The sequence below is a fragment of the Globicephala melas genome, chromosome 14 (assembly GCF_963455315.2).
Source record: "Globicephala melas chromosome 14, mGloMel1.2, whole genome shotgun sequence".
In the NCBI taxonomy this organism is placed as follows: Eukaryota; Metazoa; Chordata; class Mammalia; order Artiodactyla; family Delphinidae; genus Globicephala; species Globicephala melas.
The window spans coordinates 22,077,646-22,104,012 of NC_083327.1; the positions used below are offsets into that span (position 1 = coordinate 22,077,646).

Genomic DNA, 26,367 nt, shown 5'->3' on the forward strand with positions numbered 1-26,367 from the left:
TTTTGATGAAATTTATTTATTTCAGTAGAATAAAACTATAAGCAGCATGAAAATATAAAGTGCTACATAAAAGCCCCACGATACATAAAATCTGAAAGGTTTCATTGGTTTAAACAGTTGCAGGTGAAACAGACATTATTTATCTTTTCAAGCACATGCTATTTTAACCACCTTGATATGTGCTACGTCGGTCAAAGGAAAAGCCATGAGTTACCTAAATCTGAGGGTTGAAGGAGTCCTAAGCCTTTACCTACCAGATCACACGTCCGGTTTTGGCCTTATGCTGTCAATAAGGGGTTAAACTGGGGCTTTAAAAATAATAGTTTTCTGAAGAGGCCCTTTATTGGGATGTAAGAATGGCTCCAAAGGCCAGTTTTGTTCATTAACCCCACAATGGGGGCCAGATCAACAACTTAAGGAGTTTCAGGTAGCAATATGAGCTGAAAGGGAAGAAGCAAAAGATATGCCACTTTCAGATACGTGTATCAGGTACTTAAAAACAAACAAACAAAAAAAAACAGCACAAAGAAGGAGATGGCCTGGCTGTTGATGGGTGAAAGAAGAGAGGCAACTCAGATAGAGGAAGATCTGTAGAACGTGAAATCTTCTTGGCTTAATCAGTTTTAAAGTATAGACACACCACGGAAACATGCAACGAGATCACATAGATCGAGGCTGGCTCAGTGTGATGGAGAGGAAGATTGTTCCTAGCACACGATTAACCTCAGGATAGGCTGAGAGAATGCGGATTTCCTTCTTCTCAGGTGATAACATTACCTGGTCTTCCCCCGTGAGTCAGTGACCTCTTGCTAGGAGACCACTGACCACTGAACCAATATTTCTAATATTTTACATTCCAAACCAAGACTTCAGAATGTACTTTCTCATGGCAATAAAGGTATAAAATGGTAACCTATAATTTTCCTGACATACGAGGTCTTCATAAAGTCCTTGGGCCTTTTAGACTTTACCAACTTCAGCTGTAGATATAAGAGAAACAATCTGTAAACACTTTAAAAATGCCAATTTATTAAAATTTAAGAAAACTGTGTATTATATAGTAGTATACAATACGTTCTTATTTTAGATGCAGACATAACTGGCTATAAGATGAAAACAAATTGTGTCTGATAGTTCATAGAACCAAAATCCTATCAGAGCAGGAGTAAAAATTAAATTTGCCTTTAAAATCATTTTACAAATTGTTTCTATCTTGTCCATAATTTCAGTTAGTTAAAGCTACATAAGGACTTTATAAATACCATTCCCCTAAGTATTCAAGATACATTATGGACTAATGGATTTTGTCTAATGTGGCCTTGTCTAGAACCTAAACATGATTTACAACACTGAGTCGTAAAAAAACAAACAAAAAAAAACAATTAACTTACAAATGCACTTTTAGAGCATAACCTATTTGAAAGCTGGGGACTGCCTGTATTTAAAAATTAAATCTTCATTAACAATACCCTCAAGAGTGCCCTCAACGCTGCTCTTGAACATGCTGAAGGTAACATTTTTCTGTGATTATATGTTCTCACCAGGCATTATTTATGATGATAAAATTATCTACTAGAGTCTGTGGAGCTAGCTAGCACTAAGTTATATACTGATTTATTGATCAATATATCAATAAATATATGGATATATATTGATATATTGATTTTGCACTGAAAATTATCTCTTGGGCTTTGATTAGGTGGGCAGTTCTAATTTCTATCACTGTTACATGGGCCCTGAGCTTTTATATTAAAATGGTACATGAAATATCTCAATATTATGATATTCCTGGAATAATTAAATTTATAGTGATTATAAAGCTAGGCATATAATACAACTCAAAAGATATACAATTCAAAGTACAGCAAACATTCCAATCTTAAGATCCTCCCCTTTAACTTGTGGAAGAAAATCAAGCAGTTTCCTGGCTTGGATCCTTCCTTCCTTAAATCAAAGCTCTACGGAGGGTTGTTTTCCTTCTTTCTTTTAAAATCTTGTGTGTGAACTGGAGAGAAGGGGATAACAGCATATCAAAGTGGTTACAAAGCATTATTCCCTCTTCAAGTAACATCCAATAATAATGATGTAATCTCATTTCCTCAGAAATGTTTGACCAAAATAGTTTACTTTCACCGAAGAATGTTTAGGACACAACGTCAGTCACAGAATGGGCAATTCCAGTATGTCTCATGTGAATACATTTTAAGCAAGCTATTTGAGGAGTTTTATTTTCCCTTTTTTTTCAACTCTTATCCCTATATCATTCTACATTAAGTAGAAACAGAGTACTCAATAAATGGTATTGAGTAACTAGTAATACTCATTGGAACTTAAAATACCATTTTTTATCCAAAAAGTTTAAAGGGCTATACAGAAAAGTATCACAAATTTACATAAAGAGAAGCTGAGGCATGAGAAACAACAATAAGTTATTTCCCTATAAAGCAGGTCATACAGAGAGACAAGGGACTTTGACTTCCAGTCCCTTATACTAAGCAGGACACAGTCTGAATGTCTAGCTCTATTTATACTGAATTATAAGGATCAAAAAAGGAATGAAGGGTAAATACAAAATAATCTTTTTGTAAACAATTCTTAGATTATACCCAATGCAGAATGTTTAATGAAGTAGATGAGTCACAGCTCTTAAGACACGAAACAATATTATAACTCAAAGTCAAATATGTACTCATTGGCCAGATATATCCGTCGGAATATAAGAGCTGCCAATGCCAAAGTCAAGATGACGATCAGTACAGCAGATCCGCCATGATCAGTGTGGTGGTCTCTTGGCGGCCGGCCCTGGCTCACAGCTGGTGAAGCAGACGACCTTCTCTGACCCTGCTGCCGGGCCCGGCGCTGTCGAGGGCTCATGGAGGTATCCTCAGCTACAGGTTGGGCAGGTTGTTGAAGGGACGCTGCTAAGGTGTTCTGGACTCCACACTATGAAATTTTAACACATTTTGTTTGAAACTGGCAAAGAACACTTGTATACGTACATACAGGCTCTTCAACAGCACGAGGAATCTCCGAGCGCTAAATATGACTAAGGGCAAAACTACCAAGAATTCTCTGAATGCTGAGATTGGTACTTCACCCCCCGGAATAAGCCAGCAACACAATTTATTCTGAGTGCTCACCAGGCAGAGGAGGGATTTACCAGCAACAAATAAGACAAGGACAGAGTTTGCCCATATTCTCCATAGATCGCTTTGTACTCTCCTCCAGCAGCAATTCAAACAGTATCTGCTAGGCATCTGGGTACCTCCTCCCTTCTTTCAGGAGAGTCAAGGAGGGAAGCAATTTGATTCCCACTTCTACATAAAAATTTGCTATATTCTAAAGGGCAACTCGCAACAGTGTTCTTCCCCCAGTGTTATCTTATTACATCAACAATCACAGAACATAGGAAATAATTTCAAACCATATGTTCTTCATAATAATATTGTTATAAAAAATAGATGTGGTTTTCAAACCAGGCTTATCATTTCTCACAATCCCTGTCAACTGAATTGAACACAAGTCTAGAAGAACTGTTTACTGTGTGTTTGAACTGTGTTATTCTATGAACGTAAGGCATGAACTCTTGTCAAGAGTGCCCTGGGTATGTGCTGAGAAACACGTGGAGGTGGTTAGGGGAGACTCAGTGTATCCCCCTGAAAAGCACTGGATGTCAACTGCTTTCCATCGTTTCAATGAACGCTTGGTCAAAGCATAAACACAATGTGGTACCCAGTGATTCAAAATCGTCAATGTGTTCTATAGACAAGAAAGCTCTACAAAATATGAATTCCACTTTATTTATATAGATACCTTAACTCTACCTCTAATAACCCAACAGTCTTTCTTATATTGAAAACAACTTTATGCTGATTATAATAGTGTCAAGACACATTCTTTCAAATAAAAAATAAGAATGTATGTTTTATTCAGAATAACTTTTTAAATTGAGTAATTACAAAAAAAGTATTGAACGAAAATACTTTTCATGATAGAAATTTTCAATATTTAGGAAAAAAAGGAATCTAATAATGTAATTCAAATACCTTTTTTTTTTAAAGGTAAGAGAATGAGCTTTGTCCTGGCAACAACTGTAAACATAGGGAAAAACTGCTGATCTAAGTTACCTGCAGAAGAAATTACATTTTAATTCTGACAGCACCCCAACATTAAAAGATTTAAATAATCTGAGTTTCTAAAAACTATCCTTTGGAAGCACTCACATGTAGTGACCCATAACCCAGAGGCAGAAAGGAACTACCCACTCTGAGTTAAAACTAAAAGTGCCGATGCTGAGTTAGAGGGGCATGAACTTGGACTTCCATACTCCAGGGCTCAGGAGCTAGGTGCTCACTGAAGAGCAGATACACAAAGCTGTTACATTTTATGATGTCTAATGTTGCCGCACTGTGTCATGTAATGACTTATTACAACATTCCGCGGGAAATCTCCCATTCTTCCAGCCATTCAGCCAAGCACACAAAAGTGCCTGATAGAGCAAAAGTACTCAGGGCTTACAGGGAAATGGGTTCTTAAGGAAAATAAAAGAACAAGCTGGTAGTATCAATTCAGAAACTAGCATAAGAGACTGACTCATCCTAAAGCTTTGATTTTATACATGTTGTTTTTTCCATTAGTTTGAGGGGAGAACACTATCCTGCCCATATACCTGACTAAAACAGGGAGTCTTATCATTACTAGGCTGGCTTCGCCACTTCATAGATGTGTGACCCTAAGCAAGTCATTTAACCTAAGACTCAGCTCCCTCTCCTGTACAAGGATACGATCCAGTTCAGTAGGTGAGAAGATTAAACAGGATAATGATATAAAGTGCTTAGGATACACAATTGCTTATTAAATGTTAGTCATTATTAATATTACTATCGATATATCCCTTTGAAGGCTCCAGATTTAGGTAACAAAAAAAGTCATGACTTTATTTAGGACTGCTTTTCAGAACTTTATTTAGGGCTGCTTTTCAGAACTTTATTAGTATGATTATTTGGAGTTGAAGGACTAATTGGACTAAATTTTGGTGGTTCACATTGAACTGCAGATGGAGAATCAAGTGGGCCTTAGCATTTTCAAAATGCCAGAGGTTTGGTGGTAGGACTTTTAAATCTCTGCTGTTTGCCTAAACTTGTTCAAACACACATATCACAGAATGAAGACTTAAGTCATAATAGTTTCCATTTCCTTCATTAAGATGAAGTGATATTTCTGGGAACGTGAAAGTATGTGATGTTTATATTTAATTAAATTACATTTAAATATATATAAAAAAATCACAGTCACAGATAAGTCCCTTGTTATATATAAAAGCTTTCCTATAGTAACCTAGAATAGCATCTGGGAGGGAGTTTTGTGTTTGCTTTTTAACAAAAAATGAAATGGCTTATTCAGAACCTCAATCCCTGGGAAGAAGAAAAATGTCTGATAGACTGGAAAAACATAAATCGACCATCAGTATTGTTCCCATTTCTACATAGCTAAAAAATCTGCATCAAATAAACAGATGGCCTGATGTTATCTGCTGTATTTAGACTTTGGGCAATCTCTCGCCCTCTCAAGGCTAAAAAAACATACCTTATCTGGGATTTGATGTATAACATCTCAGTGAATTTATATTACACTTGCATGTAAAGCAGCTATCCCCAGCCAAAATGAGGTTTCAGTTACTTCCACAGTGATCAAATTATATAATCACACTCTGAGATAATCTGTATGTAAATGTAGTTAAGAGCTAAATTTGCAACTGTATGCAATTTTATTGTTTTAACCAGAATTGGTATCAATTACCTATACCTACGAAAAAGAGTTCTGCTTTATGTAGTTTAAAATCTAAATGGGTGGTGATCATTTTGCAATGTATAGAAATATCAAATCACGATGCTGTGCACCAAACTAACGTAGTGTTGTAGGTAAGTTAAACTTCCAAAACAAACAAACTCATAGAAAAAGAGATCCGACTTGGGGTTACCAGAGACATGGGCCTGGGGGTAGGGGAAATGGATGAAGGTACAAATTCCCAGTTACAAGATAAATAAGTACTAGGGATGTCATGTACAATACCATTAATAGAATGAGCACTGCTCTTTGTTATGCATGAAAGTTGTTAAGAGAGGAAATCCTAAGAGTTCTCATCACAAGGAAGAAATATTTTTTTCTTTTTTCATTTATTTTGTATCTCTGAGATATTGGATGTTCACTAAACTTATTGTGGTAATCATTTCATGGTGTAAGTCAGATCACTATGCTGTACACCTTTAAACTTATACAGTGCTGTATGTCAATTATATTGCAATAAAACTGGAAGAAAAAATGAGAAAAAAAATCAAAATGGAAAAGACTACTGCAATAACAAAACTATTGTTTGTGCAATCGAAGTTTTTACTAAACTTCTTGACTTCTTTATCTGTATTCCTAGTATTTTTTTAGTATTTTTTTTAAAGTGCCAATCCTAAGATTCATTTATTCAACCAACAAATACCGATTGACCATCTACTATATACAAGGCACTATGCCAAGCACTAGGGATATCGTGCAGTAGAAAGACAGCCCTGATCCTCAAGGAGCCTACATTCTGGGAAGGGAGATAGACAATAAATAACTAATTATAAAATAAATTACAACTGGAATAAGTATAATTGGAATATGCAACAGGAGACTTGACATAGATTTAAAATAGACTAAAGACAGATTTAAATACATCACAAGTATTAGGAGACTGTCCTTATAGGTGAAAAATGATTACTACCCTCCTCCTGTCTGTAATAGGATGGTTCTATTTAAAAAAAAACTATTTATGATATAAAAAAAAATTAGAGGGCTTCCCTGGTGGCGCAGTGGTTAAGAATCCGCCTGCCAATGCAGAGGACACGGGTTCGAGCCCTGGTCCAGGAAGATCCCACATGCCGCAGAGCAACTAAGCCCGTGTGCCACAACTACTAAGCCTGCGCTCTAGAGCCTGCGAGCCACAACTACTAAGCCTACGTGCCACAACTACTGAAGCCTGCATGCCTAGAGCCTGTGCTCCACAGCAAGAGAAGCCACTGCAATGAGAAGCCCTCACACCGAAACGACGAGTAGCCCCCGCTTGCCGCAACAGAGTAGCCCCCGCTCGCCGCAACTAGAGAAAGCCCACGCACAGCAACGGAAGACCCAACGCAGCCAATAAATAAATAATGATTAGAATTCTAAAGGTGAAAAGTAATCTGAATTTTTTTTTTTTTTGCGGTACGCGGGCCTCTCACTGTCGTGGCCTCTCCCGTCGCGGAGCACAGGCTCCGGACGCGCAGGCTCAGCGGCCATGGCTCACGGGCCCAGCCGCTCCGCGGCATGTGGGATCCTCCCAGACCGGGGCACGAACCCGCACCCCCTGCATCGGCAGGCAGACTCTCAACCACTGCGCCACCAGGGAAGCCCTGAATTTTTTTAAAATACTGCAAGCTAAAACATTTACTGACTAAAATTAATTCACTATATCTCTCTGTAATTCATGAAATTACATAGGCAACACAAAAATGATTTAACTCTTAGCATGCACTTTTTTCTTATACTTCCATCTCCAGTCCCCCAAAAACTTCCTTTAGAGCACCCTCTCCCCTGCTTTCTCCAATCCACTTCTTTCTGCCCATCTCACTCTCTGAATGGGAGAAGATCACTCAGTCCCACTTTATAATAAGTATTCCTGAGTAAAAGGAAAATCTGTATTTGCCCAGCTTCTATTTCAATTTTCCTGACCCTTTAAAATCCTCTATAAACTGGACAGGGGGGAAAGATGTGGCTACTCAACCAAACAATCTGTTACGAAAAACAGTTCCTCTCTTATATATAGGAAGGAGGGACTTCCCTGGTGGTGCAGTGGTTAAGAATCCGCCTGCCAACACAGGGGACACGGGTTCGAGCCCTGCTCCAGGAAGATCCCACATGCTGCAGAGCAACTACGTCCATGCGCCACAACTACTGAGCCCGCGCTCTAGAGCCCGTGAGCCACAACTACTGAGCCCGTGTGCCACAACTACTGAAGCCCACATGCCTAGAGTCCGTGCTCCACAACAAGAGAAACCCGTACACCGCAAGGAAGAGTAGTGTCTGCTCACCACAACTAGAGAAAGCCCATGCACAGCAATGAAGACCCAATGCAGCCAAAAATAAATAAATAAATTTATTAAAAAATTTAAAAAAAGAAAGGAAAGTCAGTGTTTTCCCCCATAATCTTAATTATTTAGCAACAGTCCAGTCACAGTTTCTTAATCACTCTCTCCAACGACCAAAGCCCGCTAATGTTTAGACAATAGGTCAGGGCACAACTAATAAGACCCACAGCATCCGTGGAATCTTTCATTCAATAATTATTTATTAGACACTTACTATGTACAAGGGAGCACCGTCCAACAGAACTTTCTGAGATGATAATGTTCCGTATCTATGCTGTCTAAGACAGTAGCCACTAGCCACATGTGGCTCTTGAATACTTGAAATGTAGCCAGTGTGACTAAGGAACTGAATTTTTAATTTAGTTTCATTCTGAATAAGGTAAATACAAATTTAGATAGTCACATGTGGCTAGTGGCTACTGTACTGGACAGAGATGGTCTAAGGCAAATCTTTGACTCCAGGCCTTTAAGTCACTGCCTTAATGCCTTTAAGTCAGTGCCTTAATGCGGCTTAACAAACCTTCCAGAGATAGAGTGCCTATTTAGAAAGCAGCTAATGTATGCATATTTTGTTTCATTCAGAGTCTAGCACTATATTGAAACTAACTTTTCAGGAAAGTCATAGAATTCTGGAAGGACAATAGGACCTAAAATTTGTTTAGTCCAGCCCCATTTAACAAAAAAGAAGGCTCAGAAGATATGAATAACTTGCTTAAGATACTATAATTCGGGCTTCCCTGGTGGCGCAGTGGTTGAGAGTCCGCCTGCCAATGCAGGGGACATGGGTTCGTGCCCCGGTCCGGGAAGATCCACATGCCGCAGAGCGGCTGGGCCCGTGAGCCATGGCCGCTGAGCCTGCGCGTCCGGAGCCTGTTGCTCCGCAACGGGAGAGGCCACAACAGTGAGAGGCCCGCGTACCGCAAAAAACAACAACAACAAAAAAAAACAAGATACTATAATTCACTAGAGGGAGAGCTAGGCTAGAACCCAACTGTTAGGAGGACCAAAATATTCAGATATTTCATCTAGATATCGCCTCTTCTACTGCAAATAATGACAGTGGTATAGATATAGATATAGATATAAAAGACAAGAGCCATACCGATGTACTTGCTGTAGCACCCTGGAATGTTGTAGGTATATCATCCTGTAAATCGTTTAGTGAAAAAGAGTGGTTTAAGTCCGACTCAGTGATAGTCTTTCCAGATGAACTGACTTCTGCCTATAAAAAAAAGATACACCCAAGAGCAGTGTCACAAGAGGAGATGTACAGAATAACCCACAACCTACTAAGTCCTCTCCTGGATTTATTTTAATTAGTACTTTAATATCAACTAGTCAGTTAAGCTCTGAGCATTCATTCGTGTCCAATACTGTGCTAGATATTTTAGGAAGAGTAGATAATACCTATTCTCAAGGAGCCGTTACTTGGTGAGGAACAAAACTAACACTTCTGGTTCACGATCCACTCCAAAAAGCTCTAAAAACTAGAGTTTTTTGTAGTTTTCAGGCAAAGTCTGACATGTGAGGCTATTAACAGTCTCGATCCCACATTACTGTAAATATTCCCAGGTTTGCTGATGAGATATTAATAGATTTGATTATGGGGTGCTGCCCTAGATCCCACTATGGATGTTAGTATAGGTTTAATATTTCTAAAATCTGAAATTCTGATGTACAAAAGACATCTGGCCCTAAGATTTTCAGAGAAGTAATGTTAAGCACAATAGGAATCCTCAGAAGGAAGAAAATAACCAACATTTATTAACCACCTCCTCTTCCAGGCACCGCAGTAAAACAGAAGGGAAAATTTCTCCCAAGAACTGGACACGGGAGGATATACAAGATGTAGAGAGGGGAGAAAAGGGAGGAGGCAGCATGTTGCTTAAGGCAGGTTGACTTTTTTTGATGGAGCTAAAAATTAAATTCCAGAAGGAATTATATGCAGAGCAAAAGGATGAGAGACATGTCAAAATATTAATAACAGCTATTTCTTGGGGATGGGATTATGCATGATTGTTATTTTCTTCTTATTGTTTATCTATATGTTCTATAATAATAGTTTAAAATTTATTAAGCACCAGAGACAGTTCTAAATGCAATACATTTAAATGAGCATTAACTCAATTCTCGTAAGAATCCTACAAGTACCATTATTATTCACAGATGAGAAAAAGGTACAATGTAAGTAATATGCCTGATGTCCTACTAACAATAAGCAGCAAAGCTGAGATTTGAACCCTGGCACAGTATACCAGAGTCTAGGTTTTAACCATTACTATGCTATAATAATAATGCTGCTTCTGTGAATATATATTATTAGTTTTATAATGAGAAAAAATTATTTGTAAAAATCTCAGTGAGACAGAACTACATTGCTTTACTTTCTGTCCAAAAGTTGGCAATAAACAAAAGGGCTACAGAATTAGAATTTATTTACAAATTTAGAGTACCTTGAAACTGATTTGTCTAGCCAGTTCCTTGGCTTCTTGGTCAGCCTGACTTGAATCGCTTCCAGATTTTAAAGGCAACAGGACATCCTTCATGGCAAAGCCACATCCCTCACAACAGAAATCTTGTGATCTGGTAAGAAGTAATTTTTTGATGGGTATAAATCAAATACTTGAAAGTTAATCCAAGACAGTCAAATACTGAATGATTAAATTTAAAAGATCACTCAACAATTCCGTATCACACTCATCTATGTGCAAATTAGACAATTTTGGCAATAATTATAGTTCTGAGACAAATACACAAGTTAAACTGTTTTTTAAAAAAACCCATGTCAATTATACCTCAATTTTAACAATCTGAAATTTAAAAACAACACAAACTAGGGCTTAGATTTCATTTTTTTCCCTAACATACTGCCTAAATAAAGTAAGCTTTAGATCTGTAAGACAAAACATATAAATTGTTTAACTACACTGTCCTCAAGATCACACGTAACAAGCCTATGTTAAGTCTATGTAAAAAGTTCATTTTAAAGCTCAAATCGGGAATTCCCTGGCAGTCCAGTGGTTAAGACTTGGCACTTTCACTGCTGTGGGCCCGGGTTTGATCCCTGGTAGGGGAACTAAGATCCCACAAGCCGTGCGGTGCAACCAAATAAAAACAAATTTTTTTTAATAAAATAAAATAGAATTTACAGACATTTCCAAGGAAAAACTCACAAACCCTACTCATCAAAATAGTAGTACAACTTGAAAGATCAGAGAACTTGTGGAAAATCCAGACACTGAAATTCATCATTCATTATAATAAGTAGAGGCTCAAAATAAGCCTGCTAACTAGACTATTTCCTAATATTAATTTGTTTCTGTATGTTTTTATTTTCTTCTTTGTATGACTGGAAGTAAATGTGTATAATATGCACAAATATATATTGTTACATTGCTGAACTTTTAAAAAAACTACTTTGTCCTACTTCTAGTTCAACAAAATAAGAGTCTTAGATCTTGAAGAATATACTATTTATAACTTCATGTAGACAAAATATATGTAAAAGTTGTGTTAATTTAGTGTTTTTTTTGGGTTTTTTTGCGGTACGCAGGCCTCTCACTGTTGTGGCCTCTCCCGTTGCGGAGCACAGGCTCCGGACGCGCAGGCTCAGCAGCCATGGCTCACGGGCCCAGCCGCTGCGCGGCATGTGGGATCTTCCTGGACCGGGGCACGAACCCGTGTCCCCTGCATCGGCAGGCAGACTCTCAACCACTGTGCCACCAGGGAAGCCCTAATTTAGTGTTTATTGATGAATGTTTTTTGTTTCAATAGAAGTAGCATTGCTGTCCATATCCTTTGAGAATCAGTTGTATCCAAATTATTTACCTTAAAATGTGTTCACTTTTAACTGAGAAGTCAGATGAAGTTTAAAGGAGAAAGTTTATTTTTAATATATTACTATTAGTTTATCCACAAGGACAGTATGCTACCATGGTTGAATGCAAAATCATGTTTTAGAAAGCCTGTATCACAGACTAAGAACCTAGAATATATAGAGTGAGACGTCTAAACAAAAAGTTTTTTGGTTTTTTTTTTTACCTTGTACATGAAATGAACTGGATGGAAGTATCAAGATAGAAAGTCGACATAGGAAATCAAAACAAATGCTATGTACTCCAAGTACATATTATAGTTTGTGAATAGTAGCTGCAAGGTATATACCAAACTTGGGAATAAGGTTTAAAAAGAAAAGTTGCTGATAAAACAGGGAGTCTATCAAATCTTCCCGAGGCTAAAGTCTATCTGATTTAACAAACATCTATGGAGGGCCAATTCTGGGCTGTGCTAGGGTAAGATATACTATAATTTAATTAACATAGTAGGTCTGAAAGGTGGTAGGCAGCAAAGTCCAAAACAGGACAATGATCAAAATCAAGAATTAGGGCTTCCCTGGTGGCGCGGTGGTTGGGAGTCCGCCTGCCAATGCAGGGGACGTGGGTTCGTGCCCCAGTCCGGGAGGATCCCACATGACGTGGAGGATCCCACATGCCGCGGAGCGGCTGGGCCCGTGCGCCATGGCCACTGAGCCTGCGCATCCGGAGCCTGTGCTCCACAACGGGAGAGGCCACAACAGTGAGAGGCCTGCGTACCGCAAAAAAAAAAAAAAAAAATCAAGAATTAGTTTTAGCACTACTCAAAGGAGAGGCTACTCTGAATCTAATGACTAATCTGGGTTATACAGACAGAATGTACTTGAAAAAAACCAAGAAGGCAATACCACTGGGAAACTACAACTTGATAAAGAAAATCTTTGCTTTATTCCAGATCATTTAATGAGCACTTGCTATGTGGCAGATGCTACAGATACAAAGATGATAAAATGGATTCCCTCCCTGCCTTCAAGGAGTTTTTAAACTTTTTTGGAAAGCTACATACATATCATTACTCTGGCTCTTTTCCATCTGTAAAACTGCCCAAGTGGAGATAAATGACCAGTACTATCTTCTAGAAGGTATCGCTCATTGTAGGTTGATATTATCAACTACTTTTTAAAACTAGATAGCATGAAACGAATTCTTTAGAGTCTGGTCGCCCCTGGGGAAATTGATACAACTGAATTTCTGAAATAGCAAAACTAAGACTAGATCCTGTAGAACCAAGGTGAGTCACAAAGAGACAGAGCCTATCTCCTAGTAGCCATTATCCAGAACAGTATTCAGATCGTAACAAATAAGGAAATGCAAAACTTACTTTTTCGCAAGGGTTCTTCTTTCCTCAGGTGTGTAATCTAGAGAACCTATGGCTCCCTCTCCTTTTGTTGGCATAAACCCAATGATGGCTAATAATGCTGTTCTTACTGAAATAAAAAGTAAACATCAATCTAAGTTGCTCTGTAAAAGGAACTGGGTTTACTCTGGAAAGAGAAAAAGAAAAGACTCATAGGGTTTCACTGAAGAGGTACAAGTAGGGGATTGTATTAAAATGACGCAAAAATCTAGACAAGGAAAATAATTTTATTATTTATTCAATAATATCAAATTATTTATCCAAAACAGCTTCAACCTCAGGAGAGTATTATACATTATTATTATGAATTGACTAAAGTTATATAAGATTTATATTCGCTTTAAATACTCACTACTCCATGAAGGCTGCCAAGTTTCAGGATGATGTCCCGAGATGCTCAAACAGATTTTCTTGCCTACTTCAAATCGTCCATTAGCCTTAGGAATAAATAAGGTATTTTAAAAGTTATACATGTGTGTGTTTAATGTTTTATACTTTAAAGTATAAATATATTTTATACATAAAGAACTTTTAAAGATAATTTTTTAGAGAATTTTAAAAGGATGGAACCTCCAAGGGGATACAGATTTGTGTCCTCTTACAGATACTCCACAAATATTTGCTGGATTCCGAATGAATAATAAAAGCTGTTTTTAGAAGTTGTAGCAGCTTTGTGAAACTGAGTTGCACAAGTGACATCTAAATAACTGACATATAAAGATGTCCTGATATCCTCCTCTGTGCCTAGTATGGTGCTAGACTCTGGGAAGGATCTAAAAGAGAAGAAAGTAGATACTGGGGAGGAAGGCTCTGAGATGGGAGTGATTCTCAGAAGGATGATGCAATTTCATACAGGAACACAGAAGTGAAAGACGAGAGAGAATGATTTCAGTTTTGTCTTGGCAGAAGAGCTACTGATGATGTTCGGCAGGCAGGCAGAAATACAGACATGCTGGCATCAGAAGAAGAAGAATACATTTCTGGTACCTGACTTTCACAGAGGTGATCGTTGAAAACATTTCATAGAAATAAGAGAAAACAGCTGTAGTCTGAACTCGTAGACTATCCATACTGAGGGGAAGGATAGGAAAAAGAGGCATGAAGTTAGAATATAAGTTCCACGTGGGCAGAGAATGTGACTTATTCTCTGCCACACCCACAGGGTGCATGACACGTGTTTAATAAATATTTGTTGAATGAAGGCTGGAGAAGACTTTTCAAAGAGAGGAAGTGAATCAGAAAGAGTAAGTACTGAAAACCAGTACACATGACGATATCATCGGTGAACAGCTGCTGCCCCACTGGCCCCCACCAGTTTCCCCACGCACCAGCCCTCCCTTCAGACCACCTGGCTCTCCCCACGATCTAGCAACTAAAAGAAGGGAAGGGGCCCTCCAGGGCCTCCTGCTCCAGCCCTACTGCCAGCATTAACAATTCTCAACAACACCTAGTGTTTAGTAAGCAGCTTCTATGTGCCAGGAACTTTATGTGTGATTATATTTACCATACACATTCCTTTTGAGAAATGAGAAAACTGAATTTCAAAGAGATTATGTAACCTGCCCGTGGTGTAATGGAAACCGCACTGGCCAGAATCCAGGCCTATTGGCTCTTAAACTAATGCTCTTTCCACTACACCAAACACTATAGGTAAAAGCAACATTAATTTGGTGATAATGAATATCTTTTCTTTTACCATTTGCTAACCCCATGTGTATCAGATGTTTAACTTAAACTTAGATGGAATAGGATGAAGACTGAGAAGAGGTGGTGAGATTTCTCAAACCGGTCTCTGAGACTGGTATCTTAAGCCTGTTTAAACAGGGTGCTATGTGTGGGAACCAGAACACAACAGGCTAAACTAGAGTTAGCATGCCTTGAAGGTTATCAGAAGAGAAAAATAAGACTGCAGCTTAAAGTGGTAGCAGAGATATGGGAAGGTTTTTGTGTTTTATTTTTGCTTCTTTCAAGGTTAGGGGATAATTAAACACACATAAACGAAAGGAAATGAAGGAAGAAAAGCTTAACACTTAAGAGAGGAATTTACTGATGGAATACCGTCCCAAGAAACCAAAGAGAAAACTGGATCAACAGCTTTCCTTTACATGGAGATAAAATATGTGAAGATGGAGAGAAATTCTAAGATATAAATAAATAGTAATAACATAGCTAACATTTATTGAGGACTGTGTCAGTTCTTATTCTAAGAGCTGCACGTAAAGATGAGGAAACTCAAGAACAAAGCATAAGAAACGTGAGAAACTGAAGGAGATAACGTGATTAAGAGGTACAATAACAGTAACTACCCTTTATTGAGTACTTACCATGTGCCAGCCTAGCACTTTGCATACATTAATTCACTGAATCCTAACAACCACACTATGGCACATTAGTATCATGAGTACTTCTCAGATGCTTCAACTTCCTAGGAATTTTTTTCCAGAAAAAAATACAGTCCAAGGTCTGGTCTCCAAAAGCAAAGTTATAATAATAATGGTCCACTTTATTTCTTAATGAAAATGAGTATGCATACACACTTTACAGCCACCGGGAAGAGTTACACCAGAAGCATTCCAAAAAGTCAAGAATTCTTACCGTTAGGAGAATAATGCTTGGTGGTTTCATGGGATACTCTGGTGGCAGTACTATTCGTCCATGATAAACTCCTCCATCAAAATCTGAATCTGGGGGCCCTCTAACTGTGAAGTGCCACTCAAAAAGGTTATCCTGGACAAAAACAACAACCAACAAGGAATCAAGAACATTAAAAAGTTGGATTTTTTTTATCAGTGAGTATTAGAAACATGGGTGCAAAAAATTAACGTTTTATAATACTGCTAGAACAGTTTCTAATGCACACAATGTCTCAAGTACAAAAGTTATAAATAAAAGCTATTAAATCCAGTTTTCATGTCCCATAAGAGCTAAAATGTTTTTAAACAAATGCATTTTAAAACATCTGAGCGTTGTTATATATTCATAAATAAGATTATAGATTTACATATTTCCTATTACTTTAGCTCCATTTATTTTCTCTGAAAATCTCTTCTGGAGCCCTGAAGTTTTAATCTGGACTAATTGCTTTCTTGACACATTCCAAAATTTGTCACTTGAGGGTCTTCTAGGTTTACTGGAATCTCAATCTTCCTCTGTATTTATTTGTTGTTGTTTGTTTTTTTGGTTTTTGCATTATTTTGATGTGGTTTACTGTCAACTATGTGCCTCTGAAAGGAACACAAGGAAGAAAGTTTGTGTTCAGGTATGTCTGAAAAGATATTTATTTTGAGTTCATGCCTGATTGTTTTCTGGATGGAGATCTAATTAATTAATTAGTTAAAAAATCATTTGATCTAAAAAAAGATTATAGACTTAATTAAACTGTAAATTAATCCTTATATCCTAATTAGTGATAATTATTATTTATATAATCAAATAATTTACTATAAATTTAGATTGTTTTAGCAAACCTTTAAAAATTATCCCTCATAGATGCCTAAAAGCTCTTTAGTAAGTGGTCAGTAATATTAACACATAGGCTGTTAACATCATCTTACAGTTAACCACGTACTTCATAGTTTGCAAAATGCTTGCACATATTATCACATCTTATTCTCACTATTACCATGAAAACCAGATTGGGCACATTTAAATACCCTCCTTTCACAGGTGGGAAGACTGAAGAGAGGTAGAGATGTTCGTACAAAAAGCCCAGACTAGCTGTAGAGACCCCTCAAGGGGCTAAGTCTTCCACCTGTAGAGTCTGGAGTTCTTTCCACTTTCCCTCCTGAGGGAAGACCTAAAATTAATTTAGTATCTGAGGCCCACTTTATAGAGACCAGAAATCTGCTTCTTCTAAAATGTCTGATTCTGAATGGCTAATAGAAATACTCAGTGTACACCTGAAACTAACACATTGTAAATTAACTATACTTCAATTTTTTTTAATGGTTAAAAAAAAGTAAAAAAAAAAACCCAAAAAACTCAGGAACTATAGGGAATAAAATATATCAATAAAGCATATCAAACACATTTGTAATGACTCAAAGCAATGAAAAAATAATTTTAAGAAACTTATTTAAAATATTAAAGTATTAAAATACATATGTAGAAGACAGAGATAGAAACTAACCTCTAAAGGCTGTGCATGATAATGATCTGTTGGATCTTTCAATTCTGCTGCTTCTTTCATTAAACGTTTAACGGCTAAAATAAAATTCACAAGATAGAGACATTTACAATTTACTTTTCTAAGTGATTAGCACAGATTTACAAACCTAATGAAGAAGTTCCTACTTCAACAAAAAATGTGTAGAGGACTTGTTCAACAGAGCATATCATTTAATTATGGGATAACAGTAATAATGGTGGGGAGGAAATGGTAGCTAGGCACTAGAAGAGTTACACGTTAAATTATATATAGGGAAGTCTCATAAAGTCACTATTTTTATTTAGTAAGTACTTATATATACTTCCTATAGGGTAGCACTCAAATATTAATTCATGTAATCCTCAAAACAACTCTATGAGATAGGTGCGATTTTTAACCCCATTTTCCAGATGAAGAAACTGAGACATGGAGAAATTATATAACACGTCCAAGGTCACACAGCTGATAAATGACAGAGCTAGGATTCCAACACAGGCAGTCCAACTCTACCTTGTTAAAATGTTTAACAAAAACGTGGCCTCTGGAACTTATGCTCATGAACAGTAAACCCCTATATCCTCAACCTCGTGGGACTTTCTACCCACTATCTTGCATTAACTTAATGGCATTGTCCCCAGAGGTCAATGAATCTCTATAGCCCTAGCTGAATTCCTTTTTGAAATGATTCTTCGGCTTAATTAAAACCTCCAATCCACTGACGCCATAACATTCTTCACCCCACCTATACCTATATTCACTTCCCTCTTCATCCACACTTTTGGCTCTTAGGAGTTCCTCTTTCATGTTCCCCTGACAAAATTTAATTCTAACTGAGCCAACTCAACCATCTTCTTTTTCTTTTTAATATTTATTTTATTTATGGCTTGTTTTTTTTTTGTCTGTGTCGGGTCTTAGTGGCCACACACAGGCTCTTCGTTGTGGCGCACGGGCTCCAGGGCACGTGGGCTCTGTAGTTTGCCACGCGCAGACTCTCGTTGAGAGGGAGCTCAGTAGATGTGGCCCACGGGCTTAGCTGTCCCACCGGCTGTGGCATCTTAGTTGCCCGACCAGGGATCAAACCCGTGTCCCCTGAATTGGAAGGAGGATTCTTTACCACTGCGCTACCAGGGAAGTCCCCCAACCATCTTTTTATCTGGAGTCTATACCCAAACAGCTGAGTATTACTGAAGGGGGTTTAAAAAGTCAGAGACGGGCACATTGATGCCATTATAGAGTTATTAACAACAATCTCCACTGGGACACAATGCCACCCTGTGTTCCTACATTTCTCCAGGAAGCCTCCACCCAACCCCCTCCAACTTGGACTATCTCACACCTATTTACTCTCAATTCTCTTCCGCCTCTTTCAGTTAATGGCACAGACTTTTAGCCCCGTGATCAATGACTATTAATAGCTTATGACAGTTTACAATCCTATGTGTATCTGTACCCTCTTTCCTCCCCTATTGGTTCACAAAGGTCAATCCTTTGATTCCAGCCCCCTCGCCCTCAAGGTTTAGGTGCTAAAAAAATGTCAGGATACTGGTATAGGATGCAGGAGAGCAAAGCCACGGAAACACCAGATGGCCCAAGGCTCTACAAAACTCTGCTTGAGAACCAACGGACACAGTTCAATACATGCTATGAGAGAGGTGTGCACCAGGTGGGCACCTAACCTGAGAGCAGACAGAAGAGAAAAGGGGTCAGGTACTGACATCCAAAAGAAAGACAGTAGGAATTACCCAGCTCGGTATGAATAAGCAGAGGAAACAATAAAAGTAAATTTGTGGTGGCACAGGTTGGAACGTTACGGGTAGAGGTTAACTGAGAAGCAACTCTCACACACTACAACCAAACAGTTCGGTATGTGTCAGGACTTTTTGCATAAAATTTCATTTTAATCAAGGGTTCCTAAGCTGGAAAAAAACTCTAAAGTCACTACCCTATTCCATAACTATTAATATTCTTTTCCATCTCTGACGCAGAGAATTTGTTCATCTGATCAGCAAATATTCATTAAGTTCATACTAGATGCTATAGCTACAACCAAAATAAAATATAGCGTCTGTTATCAAGGAGCTTATAGGCTGGGGGGAGGAGTCAATACAAATCAGCATGATAAATGAATGCTATATTAGAAACACGCACATATATACTGAGACACGATCTCCCGCCAAGTTCCAGACACTAACTAGGCTTTGTTCAATTCTTCGCACACAGTTCACCTTCTCTCTACTTCAGACCTTCCTTCCTACATAGCAATTCCTCAGCTTGCACTGCTGTTCCTCCTCCCTTCCCCCACTTCATCATTGAGTCTGGCTCCCACCAGACCTTTATGAAATTTACTCAGCAAGGTCTCCCTGACACCTTCCTTTGTCCACTCTCAGAGGAGCGACTAGAGATTTCCATTTGGACAAATAAAAATCCTTGAGGAGTCCTGGCAGGAGAGTGGAGCGCAGGAATGCTCTCTAAGTTATTTCGTTTGGAAACCACTGCCCTGGATACTGGCTTGAGTCCCCTTGCTCTAAGTCCTCTTAACACCCTGTAATTTTTCTTTCATAAAGTTCATCTCACTTGTGATTAACACCTGTCCTTCCTGCTCAACAACATTTACTTCACTGCAGTCTCCTCAAGGCTTAGCACACAGTAAGCACTCAAATATTAGCTGAAATGAATTTTACTATCTTCCCCCCAACAAAACTCTTTCCAAGGATCTGATTAAAATGCAGTGGTTTTGGGGACTTTCCTGGAGATCCAGTGGTTAGGACTCCGTGCTTCCACTGCAGTGGGCACGGCTTCAGGGAGCTAAGATCCTGCAAGCCGCACAGCGTGGTCAAAAAAAAAAAAAGCAGGGGGCTTCCCTGGTAGCGCAGTGGTTGAGAGTCCGCCTGCCGATGCAGGGGACACGCGTTCGTGCCCCAGTCTGGGAGGATCCCACATGCCGCGGAGCAGCTGGGCCCGTGAGCCATGGCCGCTGAGCCTGCACGTCCGGAGCCTGTGCTCCGCAACGGGAGAGACCACAACAGTGAGAGGGCCGCGTACCGCAAAAAAAAAAAAAAGCAGTGGTTCTCAAATTTATTTGATAATGAGATAAAATCCTTTGTTCAAAGAAAAGTTTAAGGAGAACCTCAATAGGTAAAAGATAACAGCAGAGCCAGCATGGAAGGGCCTTCAGGCTATTTACCCCCATCCGCCCATTCTACCTAAGGGGCCCACGGAAAAAGAACTGAAAGCCCCTGTTTTAGAGCCGTGTAAAAATATCACTAAGAATATAATTAGATATAAATAAAATCATGGAAGTTGTTATGAAGTTAATTAGTTTAACTTGATTACTGCTGTCAGCAATCAAAGATGCCAGGAAGACTGTTTTTCCTTTATCCCTCATCAGCAGGCTGCAAAATGATTAAGCAGAAGAGGTCAGATTTTATGCCATTCCATAACATTACCACATTTTCTCTGCCTCTTCGTCACTCAGCTCCGTTCAACAGAGGAAAATAAACACCCAACGGATATTATGAGAGATGTATGAAAGGGTCGGAATTGCTACAGGAAAGAATTTAAAGGAACAATCATTGGCTCAACCACTACACAAGTTGATTTTATTAGTCCACGGGCCACACAGGCACATACCATGTGAGAGACAAAGTACAAAGCCAAACAGAACGTAAGATTATTCTAGTGTTTTTATAATCTATTTTTTCTGAAACAACATATACTATGAACACCTTTGTGAAAAAGAACGTGGACTCTGGAATTAGACCTGCATTAAAATTCTGGCTCTGGGGACTTCCCTGGTGGCACAGTGGTTAAGAATCCACCTGCCAATGCAGGGGACACAGGTTCAACTCCTGGTCTGGGAAGATCCCACATGCCGCAGTGCAACTAAGCCCGTGCGCCACAACTACTGAGCCTGTGCTCTAGAGCCCGCAAGCCACAACTACTGAGCCCGTGCTCTAGAGCCTGCAAGCCACAACTACTGAGCCCACGTGCCACAACTACCAAAGCCTGTGCACCTAGAGCCCGTGCTCCACAACAAGAGAAGCCACGACAATGAGAAGCCTGCGTGCTGCAACTAAAGAAAGCCCACTCGTAGCAATGAAGACCCAATGCAGCCAAAAATAAATAAATAAATAAATTTTAAAAAATATGGCTCTGATATTTTGTAGCTCTAAATCCTTGAACAAGTCACTTATAATCTTATTCTGCCTCAATGTTCATATCTGTCAAATGAAAGTCAATAATTTTGTCACATAATTCTTTCCTTTTCACCCCTTCCTCTTCCCCAGGTCAGAAATGGACTGAGATTTAAGGCCCTCTCAATGATTCTCCCTGGTTCAAATCCAGGCCATAAGTATATGTAGTTGGCCACATGACATGGCTCCCTAGCTCCCCAAAAGAAATATCACTGCTATGGAATAGTCAAGATTCAAAGTACCACCTGGAAACTAGGGCTAGAGCATAGTCTGCCTCTCCTGATACTCCATCTCTTGCTACCACACGGATAGTGAGGAAACTTCTTCCACTCCAGCTCCTCTCTTATCTCTTTGCAAGGTTATCAGTGGAACTCTCCAACCATGGTAAGACAAGATGTGCCAGGAAAGAGAAGGAGGGTGGGGAGCGCCTGCATGCCTGCCCTCATTCTTCCTTTTCATGGAGGCCACATGATCACTCTGGATCCAAACTCTAGGCTCTAAGGGCCTCCCATTAGCGCTCTTCACATGCCCAGGTAGCTCACTGGGCTTTGAGACAAAGCTCCAGCTAAAGGGGTCTTTTACACGTCACTGTCTCTCATGCATCTGTCTCTCTTGGAAAGTATCAATGAATATCTTGATATCATCCATCTCCAGGTTATCGAGGATGTGAATCCAACGTCATGCTCCCCAACCACATCTTCCTGCTCTCATAGTGAAGGCACTTAAGCAAATACTTAAGGACTCATGTTTCTGCCCACAAAGACCCTGCAAAAGTATCCATTCAATTTAAATATCTGAGCCATGGAGATAGAAGAATGACTAAGACCTGCTTCTTGTCTTCAAAAAGCTTGTAGTGAGAGAGAAAGACATGAAAACAATTACAACACAAATATTGACCAAGTATGCACAAATATAGGGACTACCTTAGTCTGCCTATGGGAGCTGGACAAGGCAGAACCTTAAAGAAGCTTGAAGAATTAATAGGAAGTTCAAATGGATAAAAGGGAAGGCATTCCAAGCAGAGGTTCCAACAGGGACCAAGGCATATAGGTGAGAAGAGCTGCTCCATCTGGAGAATCACTCAGGCAAAATGGGTAGATGGTAAAAATGCAAAGGAGCACAGAAGTGATAGGAGACGAGGCTGGTGAGGAGGGCAAGCTAAACAGTTTACTTTGAACTTAATCCACAGCTATCAGGAAGCTACTGAAATGTTTTCAATTTGAGGAGTGACCTAATCAGTTTTTGTTTTGTTTTAATTGATCTGGTGACAACAGCGAAGGATTAGATATATGTGACTGTGTGTATTGGCACCTGCGTGAAAATGCATGCATTTGTGTGTGTTTCAGGGTAGAGCGTGGAGTAAAGGAGTAGACCAAGAGATCAAAGACGACGCCAGTGGATTTCTGGGTGGCTGTCAAACCCTGGGTTAGGAATATTAGGGTGAGGAGCAAGCTTGGGGGAGGAGAGAAAACTGATTAGTTTGGTTTTGGGTTTTTATACCTAGGAGAGATTTTTTTGGTCTGTGGGAAATTCGGGTAAAGATGTTAAATCACCAGTAAGTTCTATGTATCTACAGCCTAGGAGAAGGGTTTAAATTGGACATTAAAGCTTGAGAATGATTAGTGTGAAGGGGCAGTAGACATCTGGGCATGGATAGAATAACTGCTAGGTTTCTGAGGGAGGTAGTAGGTCCCTTTACACCAATCTCTTATATGCCTGCCAATCACCTGCTGAACGCAACCCATAGGGCTCTTCCAAAGAAATCTGCCACAGGAGGTTCATTACACATATGTCTCCCTACTTCGTACTCTGATATCCTGCGACTTTGGCCAGAACAGACCCAAAAAGAGATCAGGGAGTCTGATGCAGAGGCAAGTACTGATACGCTAGCCAGAGGCTTATGAAGTGGTTCCACACAGAGCTCTGCACACAGCCAGAGGTCCATTCCAGAAAGATTGTAAAAAAATATGTTCTCCATTGTAAAGCAATTATACTCCAATAAAGATATTTAAAAAAATGTTTTCCCATCTATAAAATGAACAAATTTACTATCCATATGCTAACACACTGGCCTTTAACCAGTTATTTGTACTGTCTTAACTTAATTGCCCCATCCATACCTCTAAGACAGCTCCACATCAGATAGAGAGAAAAAGTGTTATATCTCTTACACTGTGCAGTGTTTTTAAACACTTCCTTTCACACATGCATTACCCTACAAAATGTTACAAGACAATAAAACAAAGGAAGGAAACATATGCACTATGCCTCCTGAACTTATTCAATAAGTCCCATATCTCATCTAATTTACCTTTTCCATGAACTCTAAATAATCTGTACAATGACCAAAAAAGGTTTAAAAATTTTTTTTCATTTTTAGAACAGCAGCACTACCTTTGAGGAAATGAAACCAAAAAGAGGAAGCAATTTATTACACAGTAGAAACATGTCTACCCAAGTTCGGCCAGATGACAAGTAGGTCATATAGTATAGAAACATACAACATTCTGGAGAATTTTAAATGCTTACCACAATCTCAGGTATGATAACCTAACAAAACTGAGCAAGGTCCTCTGACAACAATCTCTTGGGACCTACCAATCCTCCATTCCAAATTGCACTATTGTACAATTGTACATTTTCATTATTCTCTGGACATCCCACTAAGTACCTCAGCTGTCTCAAGGAACTTGATACCATGTGACCAAGGAGTCACCCTACATTTTACCTACATAGTTTATTAAAGTCTAGCACAATCTTAACAATCTAGTCATTCTACCATCTAATCTTAAAACTAAGCTTTTCTTTCCCTCTTTCTCTTTGATCTCCTTTTTTTTTTTTTTTTCCTGGTGTTCTTAGGAGATGGGCTGGGGGCAGGGATTGTGAATCCACTGAAATTGAATCCTATAAATGTATTTCTTGGAGAGCCCATGGCCTTTGCCAGATTTTTTTAAAAGTCTTTGCCTCCCCAAATGTTATGACCAATTCTGTAAACTTAGTTACCTAAGAACGTGTCTTAGCCTGACAGCACTCTGGTTAACAAAGCTCTGTTCAATCACTATCCTCAGGCTTTTCTGGATTCTTTGTACGTTTTTAAGTTATTTTAAAAAATCAAGGATCCACAATTAGCTCTTTCCACGAGCATGCTAATCTTGCTGATTCTTACTGAGAAACTGCTTCTTTGGAAGGAAAAAAAGAACTAGCAAGGGTTGGTCAAACCATCACTAACATCCTAGGATTATCATTTAGAGCTAAAGTGTGGAGCTTCTCCCTCCTAACAAATTTATCAAGGTACAGCTCGAATACCATTTATAGAACACAAAGATTCATTTCAAGCCTGTCTTAATCTGAGAGAGCCGCTTACTTTTCGTGCATCTTTATGATACATCAGAAAAGAATTTGAGGCTAGGATCGTTTGGCTGCTTCTGTGACTGAAGCACGGGCATTAAATACAGAAAGAGAAGTTTCTATGACTGAACATAGACATACATCATACTAGTCAGTATGGCAAAAATCATGGTTAGCTCTAAAGTACACGGCTCAACTAGTTTTCGTAGCTTTTTGGTTAACTGGTATGGTCCAGAACATTTCCTTTATGTCTGTAATTCTATTCGCCCCAAATGCTGCAAACAGAATGTTTAAACTAAATCCTCAAATGCGAGTGGGTCAAGCAGCTAATAAAAGTCCGGTGGCGGTGACGGAGAAGGGCTAACGACGGTGTTCAAGGCGCAGGTAGGGCGAGGGGCTGATGATCACTATTACCCAGAGCCATCACCTTTACACCTGTGCTCGGGGATGAGTTGATAACCCAGCTCTACGCGACGAAAATGAGGGCAGGGCAGTCGCGGTGCCGAGGGGAGTCCCCAGGTTTGGTGCCCGCTCGGCAGCCCTGCTGCGCGGCCTGCACCAGCCCGGCAGGCGGCGGGCTCGCGTAGAGCGCGAAACCGGGAGCGGGGCCGCGAGCGGCGGCCGACGCGAGGGGACGACGGCGCGGGGCCCTGGAGTACGGGGTCACTCCTCCCTCCCGCCCACAGTGCGGCACCGCGCCCAGCCTGCAGCCCCGCTCACCCGGACTCTTCAGGTTGTAGCGGGTCTCCATGGCGGGTCGCTGTCCCGGCTCCGGCCTCCCGGCTCGCCGCCGCCGATGCCGCCACCTCTCCGCGCCGCTGCCGCCCGGGTCTCAGCGCGGCTCGGACCGACCGGACCTGGCCCAGGAACCTCCGGGGACGCCGCCCAGCCCTGGCCAGGACTGCAGGCGGGGCGGGAAGGCACGGGCGAGGCGCGGGCTCCGCAGTGGCGCGGGCTCCGCGGTAGCGCCGCCTCCTCCGCTGCTCCCCCGCCTCCCTGAGGGCTGGGCAGGCGCCGGCGCCGGCCCGGGTGTCGCTGAAGCGGGGGCCCGGGCTGGAGGTCAGCGTCCTCGTCTGGCCGCGGGTCCAACGCTGCCGCGGCTGCCCTGCCTGCGTCACCCGCCCTCTCCCCGGTTTTGTGAAGTTGTCCTGACGTGGCAGTCGCTTCGTGGCGGGAGGGCGGCGCGGCCGTGGGCCACTTCGCCGGCCCCGGGAAGCCCGCTCCGAGATCTGAAAGAGCGAGCAGCGCCCAGGTCGTCTTCCTCTCACCCAGGGCCGCCCGGAGGCCAACC

At 40.2% G+C, this 26,367-nt stretch overlaps 1 protein-coding gene across 1 annotated transcript; it reads right to left on the reverse strand.

The window, feature by feature from the left end:
• On the reverse strand, positions 1–26,367 carry UBE2J1 (ubiquitin conjugating enzyme E2 J1). Its single transcript, XM_030859493.3, has 8 exons — positions 25,797–26,367; positions 17,518–17,591; positions 15,984–16,115; positions 13,741–13,825; positions 13,353–13,458; positions 10,613–10,742; positions 9,262–9,381; positions 1–2,943 (listed from the first exon to the last, which is right to left on the reverse strand). Exons 1-8 carry the CDS (start codon positions 25,825–25,827, stop codon positions 2,665–2,667), a joined length of 957 nt encoding a protein of 318 aa, XP_030715353.2. The 5' UTR covers positions 25,828–26,367; the 3' UTR covers positions 1–2,664.

Coding starts and splice junctions, on each gene's coding strand:
- UBE2J1 (XM_030859493.3), bottom strand. CDS start 25,827: ATGGAGACCCGCTACAACCTGAAGAGTCCGG. Junction 10,743..13,352: donor AGAAGAACCCTTGCGAAAAA/GTAAGTTTTGCA, acceptor ACTTCTTACCAG/ATCACAAGATTTCTGTTGTG. Junction 9,382..10,612: donor CTAGACAAATCAGTTTCAAG/GTACTCTAAATT, acceptor TTTTTTTTATAG/GCAGAAGTCAGTTCATCTGG.